Source organism: Lathyrus oleraceus, chromosome 4 (assembly GCF_024323335.1).
Source record: "Lathyrus oleraceus cultivar Zhongwan6 chromosome 4, CAAS_Psat_ZW6_1.0, whole genome shotgun sequence".
NCBI classification, from domain to species: domain Eukaryota; kingdom Viridiplantae; phylum Streptophyta; class Magnoliopsida; order Fabales; family Fabaceae; genus Lathyrus; species Lathyrus oleraceus.
The window spans coordinates 477,090,837-477,110,053 of record NC_066582.1 but is presented as its reverse complement, the minus strand read 5'-3'; the positions used below and the strand labels follow the sequence as shown (position 1 = coordinate 477,110,053).

The 19,217-nt window shown below is 36.2% G+C and overlaps 1 protein-coding gene across 1 annotated transcript; it reads right to left on the bottom strand.

The window, feature by feature from the left end:
* Positions 1-9,837: 9,837 nt before the first annotated feature.
* Positions 9,838-18,178, bottom strand: LOC127076289 (uncharacterized). Its single transcript, XM_051017898.1, has 8 exons — positions 18,011-18,178; positions 15,351-16,864; positions 13,591-13,779; positions 13,246-13,341; positions 13,002-13,164; positions 12,762-12,891; positions 10,922-12,685; positions 9,838-10,824 (listed from the first exon to the last, which is right to left on the bottom strand). The coding sequence occupies exons 2-8, from the start codon at positions 16,744-16,746 to the stop codon at positions 10,399-10,401; spliced, it is 4,164 nt and encodes a 1,387-aa protein (XP_050873855.1). The 5' UTR covers positions 16,747-16,864; positions 18,011-18,178; the 3' UTR covers positions 9,838-10,398.
* Positions 18,179-19,217: the final 1,039 nt, after the last annotated feature.

The following is a 19,217-nucleotide window of genomic DNA, read 5'->3' as shown; positions in this document are numbered from 1 at the left end:
CAATATGTCTAGACCAAAACTAGGTTTTCCCAAAGAATTAATCCAAGATAGATGAACATCCCAAGGTCAAGTATAACACAATGATTCAACAAGCTTGATCCACAAGTGCATCATAGAAAACCCTAGCCCATGCATCAACCTCTTTATCATAATTCAAAGCTTTGTACCATAAATAACAAAATGTTCTACCAATTTTCTAGTCGCCTTGAACAACTCACACCAGCCCATTAGGAAGCAGATACTTCATACACAGATACATAGTGGAAAAAGTGGCGCCTAGTTGGTTAAAAGTCGGTCGCCCTATAATCATTTGTAGAAAGAAGGGGTATAAATAACTAAATACCTGACCTTTATTTCTTTGGCTTGGTCCTGCTCTCAAAAAATGATCTTCAAGGTGATGTATCCTTGTATTTGCATATGTTCTCCAGAGAATCCAACAAATGATCCATTGAAAGGCTTTAAGTCGTATGGGTCAAGGAGGAGTCTTTTAAACACCTTTAAGTACAAAATGTCTGAAAAGATTCCTTGGCCTACGAGGACTCTTTTGACCTCTCATCTGTCACATCTGATGGTAATGACCATGGGTCCTCATTATGAGGATAAGTGTTAGCTGCATCTTTCTTATAAAAGGCAATTGTGACTTCTAGCACTTGGGCTTCCCATTTGCCTTTGACTTCTATGAGGTCTTTTATATTCATGACTTGGCGAGCGTACCATCTACAGGAAGAACTAGTCTTCATGCCCCCGGAAAATCCTCCTGTTATGGTGTTGAGCGTGTAACACACGACTTTCACATATGTTGGCCTAAGGCTTCTTACATCATCTCACCTTCATGATTTATATTTGTCTGACGCATGGGAAGAGTCTCCTTTCACATATTTCTTGAGGTGTCCCTCATGGATTAGTCTCTCAATTTCCTTCTTGAGTTGGTAACAATGTTCAGTGTGGTTTCCTTTGAATATATGGAATTTGAACCCATCTTTCTGGTTTGGGACCCATTAAATCCTCCTTCGGAGCGAGTGGTGTAGGGATGTTGTGTATGTGAAGAACCTCGCGCCAAATCTGCTCATTGTGGGTGTTCAGTGGCATGAAGTTCTCTTGCGCCTTTCCTACCTTCTTGAAAGTGGTCTTGTACTTTATGGGAGAGGTATAATTCCTCTTCCTCTGTTGGTGTGAACCCTCATCATTGGGAACATGCTCATTGATATCGCGTGCCTTATTTTTGGTGTTGCTCTCCTTTCCCTTTTTGTAGCATTCAGCTTTGGTGACTACTTACGCCAATGAGAGTGTTAGCTTATAAGTGAGAGACTCATTAAAGTGTCTCATCTTTAGTCTATTTTGGAATTCCCCCACGAACATCTCTTGGTTTGGTGGGTCAACCCTGATGATGGCTTCATTAAACCTGGTGAGATATTCCATGAAGGACTCTAACGAACCCTGACATATGTTGAACATGTTGGTGGTGGATATTTTTCTATGACGATTAGCATCGAACTAGTTCACAAGCTTCTTTACCAGCTTCTTATAGCTGGCGATGAAGGCACAAGGTAAACCCATATACTATCAAAGGATGGTATCCCTGAAATTTCTAGATATCAGCTTGCACTTTAGGGAGTTAGACGCTTCTATGATGGTCTTTTGTGTGTTGATGGAGGCGAAGTGCTCGTATGGATCGTTGCGCACATAAAGTTTAGCCGAAGAGGAAGGTTTGAATCCCTCGGGGATAATATCCCCCATATCTCGTCTGATTGTGGCTAAGGGATGAACAATTCCATTTCCTCCAGGGGTTGAACTCTTGTTGGCGTTGTCTGATGTTATGGACATCGTTTTCCAGTGTCTAGTTATGTTTGTGTAATTTTTCCATGGTGGCACGCATCTCTGCTAGAGCGTTGGCATCACCTCTATCTCTTGAACCTTCTGGCATAGGGGAAGTAGCTCTCATGTTAACCATGGTTGAAAGTGGCTAGATATAGGAGTGAAGCGTAATAGTATGATGATGATAATGATGGTGAATGTGTATCCCAAGTTAGTTTTATAGAGGCCTAATGGTGGGCTTCACTATACTGGTTAAAAAGTACATGTGTGTGTTAGCCTTACAAAGGGTAGGGACACTTAGAGGCCTTAGTAGGTGTATTATGTTATATGGTGGTTATGGGTGTTTTATGATGGTTTATAGGTCCTGCTCACGTGAGGTGAACGAATCTATTATTGAATGGTGTGCTTAGGTATAAATGTATTTGAGGTTTGATCCATATGGCTTAAGATCTGTCCATTTTCCCCGCAGGGGAGAAGTATTTATAGAGGTCTCTTGGGACGTGGGCTTGGGCAACCCCTTGGGGGGACAACCATTCCCTCATGATCATGAGAGTTTATTGACCACCTAATCTTTAGGCTTAGTGGTGGACTCCCTCTTCTTTAACTAAAGATATTACACATGTCATTGTCATACCCCAATTTTTCCTTATACCATCTCATTCATTCCTTGTGGCGTTTGCAACGTTTGCATACATGCTCTTCTTCAGGCATAATTCTAAAAGTAAAAAAAAGAAGTCAAGTTTTTGGTCTATCGGATCAAGTTATTTGTGTTTTAAGCATCATGTTAGATTCATTATTAATTTCATGTACCATTCATACATGCAATACAAAATTACTTCATTTTTTAAAATTACTTGTTCATCATGTTATACCATTGCACCATCATTTGGCTCCTTCATAATCAAATTTTGAATCATGACTCATCACCAATTTAAAATTACAAAAACAATGAGTCAAAGCAAGTTGTGAGTTGGTTAACCTTGAATGTCATGATCATTTGGCTAAGTTCATGCCACGATTCCATCACCATCGTTTAAGGTTTGAACCAAAACAAATTTTGAGCTAAGTAAATTTGAATTTCACTAATATTGCATTTTCATTTCACCAAGTTTGTCATATCCATATGACTTGCTCACATGGTATATTCCATATTTTGAAAATTCAAGCAAAATAAAATTGAATGTAAACAAATAAAACATAATTGAATTTTTTTTTCATTTGCATTTCAAAGTAAATTACATTATTAAGAGAATTACATCACAAATTTGCACATGGAGTCACACAAATTATGCACATGGTTTCACTACCATGTCCCATAAAATCAGGATCCATTTTCCCTCCTAATTCACTCCTCGCATGATTCTCTAACAGAATCACACACATCAACAAATATCTCACTTGCCTCACATAAACTCAGCAAGCAATTCAAACAAATCACTCAAAGTTCACACACTTGAAATCTTATCTCACACGCTCATCTAAATTTAATTCATTCACCTATAAATAGGGGTGGCAAAATGGATGGATTGGATGAATATGGATTGGATCGTTAATGGATGGATCAAAACAATCAATTAGTCCATTAACAATCCACTAAAAGTTTCTTAAAAATATCCAATCCAATCCACCCATTAAGAATAAAATCCATCCAATCCATCCATTATCATATTTTTAGGGGATGAATATCCATCCATCCATTTTTTTAAATATATTGATTTTTGTATTTTTTTTGAAAAATTCATTTTTTTTACTTTTAAAAAAAATCACTTACTTTTATGAAAAAAAAATAATTTTTTGTATTTTAATGAAAAAAATCCAGTTTTTTTTCTAAAAAAAACAATTCTTTGGGGGGAAAAAATTTAAAAATCATTTTTTTTCGAAAAAAACTAATTTTTTTATATTCGTACAAAAATAACTTTTTCGAAAGTAAAATCGAATTTCGGTATTTTCCAAAAAAATGATTTTAAATTTTTTGGAAAAAGTCAGTTTTTTGTATTTAAAAAAAAATGATTTTTTTTCGAAAATAAAATTAATTTTATATTTTTCAAAAAAATAATTTTTTAATATTTGAAAAAATTCATTTTTTAAAAATTAGATAAAAAAATTCATTTGATCATTAAAATGTGTTGGATGGATTGGATCAATTCATACTTATAAATGGATGGATTTAATTTAATCCATTAACTTAATTTTTATGTAGTGGATGAATTTTTTTGTGGATGGATTTTGTCTTAATGGATCTAATTGTTACCCCTACCTATAAAGCCTAACTCTAATACACTAAGATATGGGCCACAAGTATCTTTAAGAATCACAAATCTGCAGCACTTCATAACCTACAGTTTTCCAAAACCCTCCATTAAAGCTCTCTGCAAAGAACAATTAGAGCTTCAACTTGAAGCTCTAATTAAACTGAGCTAAGTCTCAAACTCCAAGCATCAACATAATATAATAATGCATCAAGAGTAGAAAATAAGAAAAGGTAAAAGAATTTAGAAGAAGCAGACAGAAGGACACATAAAGGAGAGAAGAAGAGTAAAGAAAGTGCATTACTTGAGTTTTCTTTCCATCACCGGAGCACTCGATGTAACCACTTCCTTCTCGGATTTGGTAGCTTATGTGTATTTTCCTTCATATTTTTTGTTTTACCTTGTCATTGTACACTTTATTATCCCTTTCTCCTGCTTGTTTCACTTGTAATTTGACCCAAAATAGTGAAACGGGGTTTACGGTTTCCGTAGGTTAATGGGGTCATATCTCAGTGATTTATTATTTTATTGTTGTTTTTAGCTTCAGATTCATGTTTCGGTGGATAACTTAGATAGCGTTTATGTTTATATATTTTGGGTTTGGTACATTTTGTTGAAATCTGGAAATTTGCTCAAGAACATTAATGTGTTCTTGAGCAAAGCACATGCCCTTTTGAGTTTTTCTGAGTAAAAAGGTTGTTTGATCCGAAATTTTAAGTTGGTGTTGTTGTTTGTGTGTTTAGAGAAAAGAGAGAGTATAGAGAACTAGGGGTGAGAGAGAGAGAAAGAGAGAGAGAGAGAGAGTTGAGAAATGAAAGAGTCAACTTGACTCTCCCCTCAAATACCCTATTGCCTCCTTTTTTGATGAGGCCGCGTGGCACCTCTCAACGTCTTCAGGTATGCCGATTTCTTTGGCTGACTTTGGGCCATGTACAGGGAGCCCCACCATGTTATCATGCACCTTCCACTATGAACCATTAGATTTGTGGTAACCCCCAGTTGTATGTTGATCAAACGCTTCTGATGGAATAAACATATATTTTGTTAGCCCCTCGGAGCTTGTGGGCCTCAGTATTTGGGCCTCAGCTTTTTTTCCTCACACAAACATGCCAATTCCTTCCCCACACCCCATGATGGTGTGAGGGGAAGTCCATTGGACTTCTGATCTAAGCCCAGGATCCCTTCAGGCGCGATACCCATTTTACTGGGTTATGCATCCATTTATTTCAATTTAGTTATTTTTGTTTTTCTTTGGGCCAAGTCCACTTTTTGTTCCCTATGTTATCACACCTTTTATATTTCACACGCCATTTTTATTTTCCTTTACTTTTGTTAACTTAATTGATTTTATTTTAGGCTAATTAAATAAATGACTATTAAAATCAATCTTTCTAAATCAAAAAAACACTTGATCAACATCAAGTCATTTTCAAAACAAAAACATTTCATCATTCTTTCAATTAATTTCAAAACCATTTCATTTTCAAACCAAGAATCTTTTCATCATTAAATCAATTTCAAACAAAATATGAATCAAATACTTGATCAACATCAAGTCCCCTTTTCCAAGCTTAGTCAAGCACTTAAATCTTTTTCTCAATAAACTTGGATGAAAAAGGATTAGTTGAACGTAATTATCCATCATTTTCCCTGAGTATATGAATGATAGTAGGAATTAGCTTATCGTTTGAATACTCGTCTTCCATTCAAAACACAATAATTAACCGAATCTAGTTCGTTCTTTAGTGGATGAAAAAGGATTAGTTGGACGAAATTATCTATCATCTTCCCCGAGTATTTGAATGGTAGCCGTAATTAGCTTATTTTTTTAATACTTGCCTTCCGTTAAAGACTTATGACTTAATTTTCCTCACGAATTTCATAAACGATTTGGATGAAAAAAGATTAGTTGGTCGTAATTATCCATCCTCTTCCCCGAGTATTTGAATGTTAGCCGTAATTAGCTTGTTGTTCAAATACTTGTCTTCTATTAAAGACTTATGACTTAATACGCCTCACACATTTCATAAACGACTTGATGAAAAAGGATTAGTTGAACGTAATTATCTATCCTCATCCCCAAGTATTTGAATGCTAGTCGTAATTAGCTTGTTGTTCAAATACTCGTCATCCACCCAAAAATAATCCAACCAATCAAACTATCTTTTCGGCCTTAGCGCGACCGCAAGCTTTTCACAAACGAACAATATTTTGTCCATTTTAATTTGATACAAACAAACACTTAAGCCACATATGCACGAGCATACAAGCAATGTTTAACCACTAGAATACGACCAAACAAGATCCATTCTACTGTGATACAAACAAATGCTTAAGTCTCTCATGCGCGAGCATACAAGTAGTGTTTAACCGCTAGAATGTGACCTAAACATCGTTCACTAAAATAAATCAACAAACACTCATTTTCTACCCAGAACTATGTAGCTTTAAATTCTTCATCGCACCTGAGGATACGTAGGAGCAAGACTCGCAATCTTGTTAATCGCCCTAATAAAAAACCTATTTTTAGTCCTTTATTTCATTTTATAAACACATAATAATAGTTAGAAGAAAACAAATAATACTACATTAACACTCATATTCACAAAACTTACCAAACGACTCTCGTTGAGTACAACTGATGTGAGGGGTGCTAATACCTTCCCCTCGCATAACCGACTCCCGAACCCAATCTGGTTGCGACGATCATTTTTTTCTTTAAGGGTTTTATTGATATTTTCTCTTTCCTTTCGGAATAAATAAAATTCAGTAAAGATTCTGTTATATTTTGACCGTTTGTTACACCTGAGTATTTTTTGCTCCGCGACAATCATTAGTGCCAAAGGTGAGTCATATGTCCTTGCAGGGACATCGCCTAGGCGATATTAATTATGGGAGAGGGCCCCCTTATTTGGGATAATTACAAATATAAAACTACAAAAAGAATGCAAATAAGGAAAATAGTCACATGGGTTGAACATGAGCATTAAGATTGTAAAGGAAAATGTTATCAATCTCTTATAGTTGGGCAACGAAACAAAAATAAGTGGCTAAGAGGTAGATAGACCCGCCCTCACAAAGTCTCGCATGAGGGACTCAATAAAATTCTCTCCTGAGGGTCTTAACTAAAAGTCTCGTCTGAGGGACTCAACTTAAAGTCTCGCCAGAGGGATTCCACTTAAAGTCTCGTCATAGGAGCTCAACTTAAAATCTTTCTTGGGGAATTCAACTAAAAGGCTCGCCTGAGCGACTCAACTTAAAATCTCTCCTAAGGGACTCAACTTATAGTGTCGCCTAAGGGACTCAACTAAAAGTCTCACATAAGGGAATCAACTTAAAATCCCGTCTGAGTGACTCAACTTAAAGTCTTGCTTGAGAGACTTGTCGCAAGTCTATATTGGGAAAACCCACCTGGGGTAGATTCGTACAAAGAAATCTTAAGGTTGTGAATTCTCTAATTAATGACTTTGTCCTTTTCAAGCCCTTGTGCTTTAGGGATTATGCATAAATATAATTTTTTCGGCCTCTAGAAAGGATAATACATAAGAAAAAAAGACATGTCAACACACACAGGTGTTGGTCGAGCATCCTAAAAACGAAAAGGCTGCCCGAAATGTGACAAGAGGCCTTTTGAAACACACAATGCAAGTTACTCAGAAGCGGCAATACATGTCGCCTCATTGGGCCTCTAGAATTAACTCCAATATTCACTTACTAAAAAAACATAGGAGATGATATGTCTAAACAACAACTGACTTAAGGGGTCAGTCAATAAGGAAATTGTCTCCTCCACAAGTTAAAGGAGAATGAGTATTCCACTACTCTTGTGATTCTGGTCATGGAATGAGGGAGACCACCTTCTGATTTTCTAGCCCAGACTTAATAGATCTTCTATAAATATCTCATTCCATAAACAAGAGAGGGATCTTGAATTTGACACAGTAACTCACAGATAGAGCTTCACATCACTCTACGTGAGTAAGCCCTACGTGTCATCCAAATACCCTAAACACTTTAGGCAACCCTACCAAACGTGTTATTTTTCGATGTGCTTTTTTAGCAATAGTCATTGAGTTTAATAGAAGTAAGACGGAGTATATGGAATGTAAGTTCAACAAAAGAATAAGTATTTTTAAACTAGAGGTGAAAGTTGAAGACCATATTATCCCTCAAGTCACACAGTTTAAATATCTTGGATTTGTAATACGAAATAATGGAGAAATATGAGGGGTTGTAAACCATTGAATTCAAGCTAGGTGGTTGAAATGGAGAAGGGAATCAAGTACTTTATGTGATGCAAAGGTACTGCTCAAGTTGAAGAATTTTTTTTATCGGATTGCGGTAAGACCTGCGATTTTGTACTGAACGGAATATTGGGTGATTAAGAATCAACACGAGAATAAAATAAGTGTAGCAGAGATAAGGATGTTATGGTGGATGTGTGGTAAGACACGACAGAATAAAATCAGAAATAAAAATATTAGAGAGAGTGTCGCGGTACCATCTATAGTGGAGAAGATAGTAGGAAATAAACTTAGATTGTTTGACAATGCAGAGGAAAGAACGATAAATTTTATAATAAGGAGGATAGACTAGATAGAGAGAAGATAAATAATTAGAAGAATGAAAAGACCTATAAAGATTATCAAAGAAATTATTAAGAAAAATCTCGATATTAATGATTTGGATGAAAACATATTCCTTAATAGAACATTATAAAAAAAATTGATTCATATACTTAAGTTGTTATTGTGGTCATTAAACTTAGTCATATACTTTAAAAGAAATGGAGAAGTTAGTCATATACTTAAAAAAAATATTCATTGAATTTAGTCGCATACTTGAAAAAAAAAAGTTGATCAAGATAATAAAAATAATGATACATAGACGCACATATTGTATGGTACAAGATCGTTGCATAGTGTTGTATATAGTCTACCAACCAAAACTACTGGATATTATATAGCTAACATATTCAGGTGATATCCTATTTCCAATTGTTAATACAACTAAATATTTCAATTATTAATTATTTGATTTGAGGTGATACCCTACTTCCAAATCTTACATTTAAATTCCAAATATTAAAATTGAAGTTTGAACACGCCAATCAAAATTCTTGGTTTGTGACCTTTGTCTGCAAGATATACACGCTCTCAACCACGTGCAAAGTCGCAATAACTTTTCAAAAAAATAATAATAATATAAAGCCGCCTGATAGCAACGGTAGTATTTGCCGCTAGTGTATGTCATCGATTATGCAAGAAAACGATAGCAAGTATTAAATTATATATCTAGATTATAGTTTGCAACTACATTATATGGTTCATATAAATACTAAATTGATTAATGAAAAGTATTGATTAAATATATTTAAAATACTACCTCAAGTCTTCAATGAATTTTAAAACAAATCTTTTTTATAATAAAAACTAGTGAAGTAATATCAACAACCTTTTATTTAAAATAATATTAACCATAAACTACAATTTAAAAAGTAATAATTTGTAGAGAAAATAAGATATCCGCCGACAATATAAATTAATTTAACATCTTGTATTTTATACTAAATCAAACTGTAATTTTAAGTCACAGCCGAGTGATAAATTGCTATCAGATGATAATAGGGCATAATCATTAAACTATACTAGTAATTTATAATTAAATTTCAAAATAATATTATAATCTAAAAATAGTGACCACCTGATTTGATGTGGGCTTTATAACTTCACAAGTTGTGTTTCTGACTCTGACTGAAAAATATTGCATCATATGAAATAAATAAATAATTAAATTAAATAATGAAATAGTTTAAATTTCCATACAAAGACATTCTGAGTATTGTAAGTAATCTACTTCTTTTCTTCTTTTTCGAAAGTGAAACACTTCCCATTATGTCATAAAATCATGAAAGAAACAATTTGCTACAACATTGTTGCTATGTACAAAGACAATTTTGCCAGCAAACAGCCTCCTAAGATCCATAATATTGTGTGCACTTGTTTCCTTTCATGTTGATACAAAATTGAGTATTTTCGATCCTCCACCCTGGTCTTCATTCAAATGTCTGCAGTCTTTCCCCCAACACATCCAAGCAGCTATGTCCACAAAATGGCTAGAACAACACAAGCATTAGTACAAATGCAAGAATGTTGGCTTATCCATGTTACATGCTCTCTGTGGCTCATGCAGCATCCCCGAAAGCCCCCCCCGGCCGATAGCTTTCGGTGACGCTGGACCGGGGGATGAGATCATGAAATGACGATAGTACATGAACTCCCGCACCACCAAAGGTTTTGCTGCACAAGAAGAATCTGCAGATAAAGCACAAAAGCTATACATCTCTCTTTGCCATGGTTCCAGTTGAACCCTGCCTCTTCTGTATGCCATGCTGCCAGGCATCTCTGGATTTATCACCCAAATCATCTAAGGAGTTCTCTGTTAAATAACGTGGTGGACGATGGTTCCCATTTCTGGAGCTTACTGAAGCGCCATTCATCCTCTCGTCATCTTCAGATTGTGCTCCCACTCTGGATTCCATATGCATCTCCATTGCTCTATTATATCTTGGCCCACCTGATCTCATACCCCTCATATTCAAGGGTGCCTTACCAGGCAATGGTGTGTAAACAGCTCCCTTAGGCACCAAAAAGTCCTTGGGAAGAGATTCCGTGTCCATGTAGCAATTTCGGGATTTTGCATCAGCAATCAACGCTTTCCAATCCTCGGAATGTGTCAGTGCATTTGCGTTTCCCATCACCTGTCAATGATAACAATCTATTAATATCAAGCAAAAATTGTGGCTTTGTACATTTAGTAAAGACATAATAATGACACTAGAAAGAGATCCATTATACCCAAAGGGCCCTTCTTGCTCGCGTAAGGGCAACATTCATCCGACGTATATCAGCAACGAAACCAACCCCGTGACCAGCACGCACACAAGACATTATAATCACGTCACGCTCTTGACCTTGGAAAGCATCTACAGTGTTGATATATAGATCCTTCCCTTCTTCTGAATTTAAGACTTCCTCAAACTCACGTTGGAGGCATTTCAACTGCAGCTTGTAAGGAGTAATTATGCCAACAGAAATCTTTCCTAGACCCAAAGATTTCACTGCTTTCTGAACATGCTCATACAATCGGAGACAATATTGTGCTTCAACTGTGTTGAGGTAGGAGGCCGATCCACCTCTGTGAGACTCCCGTCCCTGTCTGACATCATAGAATATATAAGGTCTAAGTAAAGGGTCTTTATAGTATGGTTCATCAGGCAATTTAATCACACTTTCACTGTCACTAAGGCGTCCCTGATAAAAGTATCTAGAAGGGAAATCCCGAATTTGAGGATGCATTCTATATTGCACAGACAGCAACATTGTAGGGCATCCTGCTTGTTGGAACCTTTCAAAAAGACTCCTGCTGTACATCAGTGTTCCGGCAGCCTTGCTGATAACTGTAGCAGGGAGCTGCTGAGGATCTCCAACAAGAACACACCGTGCTGCTCCAAGAGAAAGAGGAGGAAGAACTCCCACCTCACTGGCTTGGGCTGCCTCATCAATGACTACCATATCAAATCCATGGGAAAGACGGGTAAACAACTTGCGCCCACTACTAGACACTGTAGTGAAAACTATTTCTGCTTCATTGGCAAAACTGGCCTCTAAACTAGCGCGGGCCTCTTCCAAATTGAAACCACTACCAGGTCGAAACCTACCTTCCAAAACAGCAAGGCGAGACATCTCAACCAAAACCTTATCCCTGCCTTCAACTACAGATGCAAGGTTCTGCAGCAAAACATCTCGATTCTGATCACGGGCCATGAGAAGGTCAGGGTCAACACCAACAGATCCTTGGGAACGTACAGCAGCAGCAGTAGCATTCAGGTCTCTATGAAGACAATGCAACTGTTGAGTATATTGTGCTTCGCGATTCCTCAACTGTTGCATCCATCCAGAAACTTCTTCTCGAGTCTTGACGAGAAGTTGTTCAGTTCTCCGCTCAACAGATACTGCTTGGGCAGCACGTGTCTGAGAATCAACCCCAACCCGAGCGACATCAGGTCGATATACTTTCATCTCTCCATCAATAAATCCACGATCAAGAACACGGGAAAGAAGCTCATCAGTGGCAGCATTCGAAGGAGCACAAACTAACATTCTAGGCTTTGGGACTAGTTTAGGCAAAGTTCTTAAAAGATTTTGATCCATATTTTGAAGAACTTCATCAATAGATCCTGTGGGGGGATTCTCTGAATTGAGCTCATTAGCATGTTTGTAGCTTTCAGGAGCTACATGCTTAAGCAAGGAGGTGTAGTAGTGTTGATACTGCACGAGGTGAATGACGTTCAACATTCCCCATACTGTATGTGTTTTTCCCGTTCCTGGAGGACCTTGAACAAGAGTGAAAGGCCAAGGATCTTGCCTCTTTGTTGCCACACTACTTGTACCGGCAGCTGTATGCATAGCCGCCCATTGAATTGCTGCCAACTGGGGTTCATTGAAGGTCCTGCGCAGATACTCAACAAAATTTGGCGTGAAGCATTCAGGCATTGCCGGGGTCTGCTGCTCATATTTTGGAAAGTGTTCAGGACTAGGCTTTAGAATTGCAGTTTGCATCTGTTAAGTGAGAAATTAGTCAGAACTGCAAATCATGACACATTGCTAGATATGCAAATATTTTCAGTACACATACCTGCACATTTAAGCGACGAAATGCATGTAGAGCAATATATTCCCTCTGGGTGGTAGCGAGAGAACCAAGCACTGTGAGATACCAGATGCTTCCAGTTTGAAGTTTCCTTACAATATGATCATCATCAGCCCTGAAGAATAGAACAATCTCATATGAGTACGACTACAGAACCAAGAAAGTACGTATATATTAACTAAAAAGTTGAATGGGATCTTTAACAGGAAAATTTGTAGTACTTGCCTGCTAGGATCATAAGAATCCCCTACATAGTAATGTAGTATTGCACCAGGAGGATCACGGGTATCAATAGGTATGTGCCGCCTAACTGTACCCACCACACGCCCAGTGATTTCTGATTCCCCGCCATCGTGAGTTAAAGATGAATTGTTCTGTTTGGGTCTGACTGCTCAACACAAATAAAATATCAACATTTGTGAACAAACAAACAAGAACAAATGGCTCTATGAGATTAATGGCAACAAACCTGATCCAGGTCTGGGGGACGAAAGAATTGCAACATCACCCTCCTTAAATGACCATTTGAAATCGTGTACTGGAAGTACTTTCACATCATACCAACCTAAGAGAGACAAGTAAATCAAACCCCCAAATTAACAAAAAACAAAGGGATAATTAACCGATATATCACCAAACTGTGGGATCATGTTTGTTGAACCTTGCAGGGAGAAAGCAAGAAACACGTCCTCAAAGTATGGCTGAGTACCCAAAAAATACAAGCACAATAAAAGAAAATTAAACTCCTTGAAATTGGGAGAATGAAATTTCCGGCATACATATGGAGAGTTTAAATTAATGTTAAAAACTGTACCTCTTTCCCTCGACTCATTTGCCTTCACTCGCACCATAATATGAGTATCCCTTGAAACTGTTTCTGTTGATTCTTCCCAAGTACTGTAAAGTTGAGCACGGCATTCCTCAAAAAGCAAAGGCTCAAATACTCGAACATACTCTTCCACTGATTCAAACTTTCCAGGTACACACTTCAAATCAGTCTCTCCTGAACCACAGAATCTTCAATCAGTTACCAAGAATAAATAGCTTACAATCAAACTTTCAAAGAACTAATGGATGCATCCCAAATGACTCAGCATTTAGTGGGACAAATAACCAAATATGTAATCATCAACTAATACAAAAGCTGCAAATTCATTTTAGCTCAATGTGTCGGTATATACTACAACATAAAACCTCAACCAACAATATTCTGCCATTACTCCTACCCATCTTATTATAAAAGCAGCAAATGCATTTTAGCCAATGTGTCGGTATATACTACAACATAAAGCCTTAAACAACAAATATTCTGCCATTACTCCTACCCATCTTATTTTCTTCAAGTTCTCAGACAACATTTTTGTGTATGTTAGCTGCAAATGTTTAAGCTGTCTTCAACAAGTTGGTACTACGTGCTTTCTACATATCAAGAATTGAAGTGACCCCCACCCTTTGGGACAGATCTTAAAATTTAACCTACTTTGCACAATGTTAACTTATCACTTCATGTATAGGAGAAACATCTAGATATTATCACAAATAGAATGTCTAAATTATTTATCTGCAACAACAAATAAATACCCTTATGTTCTTATAATAGATTGTGTCTGTAGATAAATCATTTCAATTCTGACATTCTTGAATAGTAGTTTGATCTTTAGTTTTCGTTGGTCTCCCTCTATCGCTATTTCTCTCTAACTTTTGGAGTAAACACCATCTAGTCTACCCTCCCCTTACTATTGCTGCTAGCTACAGGTCTTCGCCACACAAAAAGGGAGGGTTATTTATATACAGCCAAGACTTTAATCCATGTAGCTGAACCACTGGAGGTCAAAAGTATCAGAAGATTTGAATATCTATGAAACGATCTTCTCTGTTTAATAAGCAACTATTTACTTTCTGATGAAGAATGTGTAGCATGTGTCTACCAATTATCTGTGCAGTATATTCTCCGAAGTAATTTGAACTTAGTCTTAAAAAGTAACATTATCATAAAACCATATATAACATCTTCTAGATGATCTAAAAGCTATGGCATAAAAAGATTTGGTAAGACATCAATAGTTAGCATTCAAAACATGCATTCTTTAAAAGAAAAATCTCAGAAACCAAACAATCCCGCACATTATTGAATAAATTCAGTAATCAGCATAGAGAACATGGAGAAATACATGTAATAGGTATAGTTAATATATTGAATTGAAGTAAAGCATCAGGTTGCCCTTCCACCTTTTATCTTTTGTTCTTTCTCAAGAAACAAGACAACTTGAGAACCATAACACAGAGGCATATGATGGTGACTGGATACATAAGGAATTCAAGATAACCAATGAAAGCTATCAAATCAATATCAAATTTCATTCCAAAAACAACTACCTTTGCATGTCTCCCCAGTGTTATGATTCTCACAGTGTGTTAACTGGAGGAACGGAGCAACAAGATGAGAAATCAGAAATAATTCAAGTGCAAAGATTGGCAAATATCAAATTCAAAGAGATCATAAGAATTTATCAATAACAGTATATATTTTATATTTTCACTAAAGATAATAATACTTATACCAACAATTGGTACCTGGGTGATGCCAAAACTTTTCACTGGTAACCTCCCGAATGAGGCGTTCAACGGATGAGTCCTGAGACTGGAAACTGACAGGGGTTTGCTTCTTGATAGAGTGATGTTTCTTGTTCACCAGCCTGACATCATTGGAGCTTTGACCACTCTGTCCCAACTTCCTATTAGAAACAAATGCATTCTTCTGCTGCCTCAACTCTGTCTGTTGTTTCCATGATCCCTGTCTAGGTATGGGTGGTAAATTGACCTCCATAGGAGTTTCAGTCTCACTGTTGATCCTCCTAAGCCTACCCAATGGTCCAGAATTATCACCATTACAATCAGATTTAGGTTCATGTGTTTCATTTTGACTTACACCTTCACCAAAAGAAGAGTCAGATTGATTCTGATCCTTAGCTATTCCAAACCGTTCAACTTGTGGAGGAACAGTACGAACTTCCTTCACAGTACGACTTATAACTGGTGATGTGAAAGCCTGTCTTCTAGGGGTTGAGGTTTTAATGGGACCTGCTTGCTTGACATCTTCCAAGTTAAGAAACATGGTCTGTCTACTACGTTTCTTTCCCAACATTTCCTCTTTACGTTGGTCAATCCTTCTCTTACCGGGAATATTTGCAGACCTAAGTGCATGACTTGCCTCAATACCTTTCACTTCTTTTTGCTTGGGAACTATACTGGGCTCCTCCTGTGCATCAATAGAAGCTTCACTTTTTATATTGCTTGCTGAATTTAGGACACCATTTTTTTGTTCACTACTATTTGATTCTAGACCTACAGAAGCCTGGCTACACTTGGCATCACTTATAGTATTAGAATTAGAATTCTTGATATTGTTAGACTTACTGTCAGAAGCCACAACACTTCCATCCACCATTCCAGATGTTGCTTGCTCTTCTGGAGCCTGATTTTTCTGTGGTAGATTATTACCTCCATTTGCATCAGCATAACCCTCCTCCTCAGACCATTCCCCTTCTTCCCTTTCTGTAGATTGAGCATTTGCCGAACCAGATTTCTGAGATTCCATAACATTCACGCCCTCCTCTTTTATGAACTTAGAGGGAGCCTTAGCACCCTGATCTCCTGCAATCATCGGCCCAGCATCCGCGCCAGAGACACTTGCAGACTTTGAGCGAATAAATGGTTGAAATCCCGAAACAGTTGAGGCATGTGAAAATGCATGATTATTCATTATTCCTTGGGCAGCAGCAGTAGAAGCTACAATTAAGTCAGTTCCTTGGGCAGCAGTAGAAGCTACAAATAAGTCTGAAGCATGAGAAGTTGTTGATGGCTGGGCCTTTTGAGGCTGCAAGCAGAAAACATCATCCCTCTCATCATTATCATCTGTAGGTGGCTCATTGAGGTCAAAATTAAATACCGTTCTTCCTCCAGAACCCATCTTATATGCATAAGGATGCAGACTAAATACTGAATAAAATGTTGAACAGGTTTGTTGCTTGTATAATTTTTAAGCGGCAATATACATGACATGCCCACAATGAAGAAAGACGGAAGATCTGCAAGTATAGCACAAGAAGAAGAAAAAAGGGTCTTACAAATATACATATGACTTTTGAGATACAAATTATACCACCTTAAGGTGTAAGACAACAATCAATAATTCAAAACAAAATATTTGTATCTTACCCTAAAGGTATGAAGCCAAACAAACTACATGGGCAAAAAGAATAAAATCTATAGCATACCAATCACCACCGGTTACAATGACATGTTTTATGTTCAGAAATACATGCTATCCTTCACATCATGTCAATTGCTAATCCAGATTAAAACAAACGAAAACATAAAAACAGAAACACAAGAGATATAATGAGGGAACCCCTTGATAGCATATCAAAATCAAAACCTAACAGCTTGATAACACTACTAATACGGGTGTGGATCCTCTCCAGTGTCAATCTCCCACATTCATTTTATTAATTAATAACTCAATTAATATATTATACAAAAAATCAATGGTTCAGATTTCACTGAACCAATTTATCACGGGAGACAATCTCTTCCCCTACTAATACTAAGATCATCTAAAGCTAAACATCAAGCAGCCATCAAATCCTAATTAACATCAATCCCCTCCTTCTCTCCACCAATACCAATAAAAAAGAGCTCACATTCAACAATCACGGGGCAATTTGAGATGCACATTCACATACACATCACACCCACAAAACAGTTCTAAACTCTCATCATTCCAGATCAAAAAAGCCACTGAAATTTCCCACAACCCCCCCAAAAAAACACTAGAAAACAAACCAGAAACTACACCACAGTGATAACAAACAACAAATATCTAGGGTTCCAATTCCAAGAACTAATCAAGCCACACTACCCTAATCAAACACCGTTTCAATCCAGATTCAAAATTCACATAACATCCGCATATCATTAGATCTTATTATCCACACAAATAGAGATCAATCAATCCACTTGTTCATTCAACCTAATCATCGTCAAAAATAAAATAATGCACAAATCTAATTAGTCAACCATATTCCTTCCTTCAGTATCGTTCAATTCACAACCATTATCCACAGTTCCAAGATTTCCATCACTGAAAATTATCTAACACCGACCAACCCCCAAAAATTTGATCGAAAAATAAATTCGAAAATTAAAATTAGTCTTTGAGAGAGAGAATTTACCTCTTCTCACTTCGAACAAAGAGGAGAATAGAGATATTGACAGAGAGAGAAGAGAGGGTTCGCTCAATAGGTGCAGGGTCTAGAGAGAGATTGTAGAGAGAGAAAGAGAGAATACGATTTGATGAGGGAAAGAGGGTGTGGTGTTGGGTTTATATAGGAAAATATCGATCTCATCTCGATGATCGGAGTTTTAACTGATCACCGTTAAGTGATTTCCGTCCAGGGGTAATATAGGTACTTTAAATGGTTATTTAATGATAGGGTGTAATGGTCAAATTTGGGCTTGTGTAGGGTTACTTTCGGAAATTAGGTTTTTTTATGGAAATAAATAACAATAAGTAGCACGAACCGGAGCGAATTTCAACAATGGAGAATGGAAATCACGCAAATCGCGGCGCGTGAAGTATTATTGTTATGTTCATTGATTTGGAACAGTGAAACAATTTCAAAAACAAATTGATTTAAAAATAGGAGTAACTGAATTTTAAACAAATAAAATAAGAGAATTTTTTTTTATTAATTATGATGGTCAATTAGTTTTTGAAGTTTTTTTATTAAAAAAATTAGTTTAGTTGAATTTAAGATATGTTTCAAAGTTTAATGGATTTTTAAAGTATTTGATAAAATTATGTTTTTTATTAATTAAAAAAAATTCTTTGATACTTGTGGTATGATTGGGTCTTGGATTATCTATAATCTATGTTCTAGATACATTCAAAATTTTATTTTATTTTAACGAATTGTTATTAAATATTTCTATGGCAATGAATGATTTGATTATAAAACATAACCAATCAAACTTTAGGATAATAGAGGTAAGAACTTAAAAGATTAATTTTGAAGCTTTCAAAAAATTACACATGAATAATTCCAAAAAATATATTTATAGAAATATTTTATATTTCATGATTTAACCTAAAAAGTGGCATCGCTCATTTAATTTAATTGGATTCATGCATGAAAAAAATTTACATTAACAATGTATATAAATTAAATTTTTGACAAAAAAAATTAAATTCAAGATTTTATAATTTAATAGGTATATATTGTTAGTATAAGTGTATTTTATATTATAAATCTATTATAATTATTAAATTATTAAAAGCATTTGAATATAATAATAATAATAATGATTTTTATAATCATTTATTTGATTGGTTATAGTTTCTTGACATTGTGAAACTTTTTACTTTTGTTCTATATACAA

Excerpts from the sequence above, each read along its gene's own strand:
- LOC127076289 (XM_051017898.1), bottom strand. The coding sequence starts at position 16,746 with ATGGGTTCTGGAGGAAGAACGGTATTTAATTTTGACCTCAATGAGCCA. Across the intron at positions 13,342-13,590 it reads AAATGAGTCGAGGGAAAGAG|GTTGGTATGATGTGAAAGTA; the intron begins GTACAGTTTTTA and ends TGTCTCTCTTAG. Across the intron at positions 12,892-13,001 it reads GATTCTTATGATCCTAGCAG|GGCTGATGATGATCATATTG; the intron begins GCAAGTACTACA and ends TCTATTCTTCAG.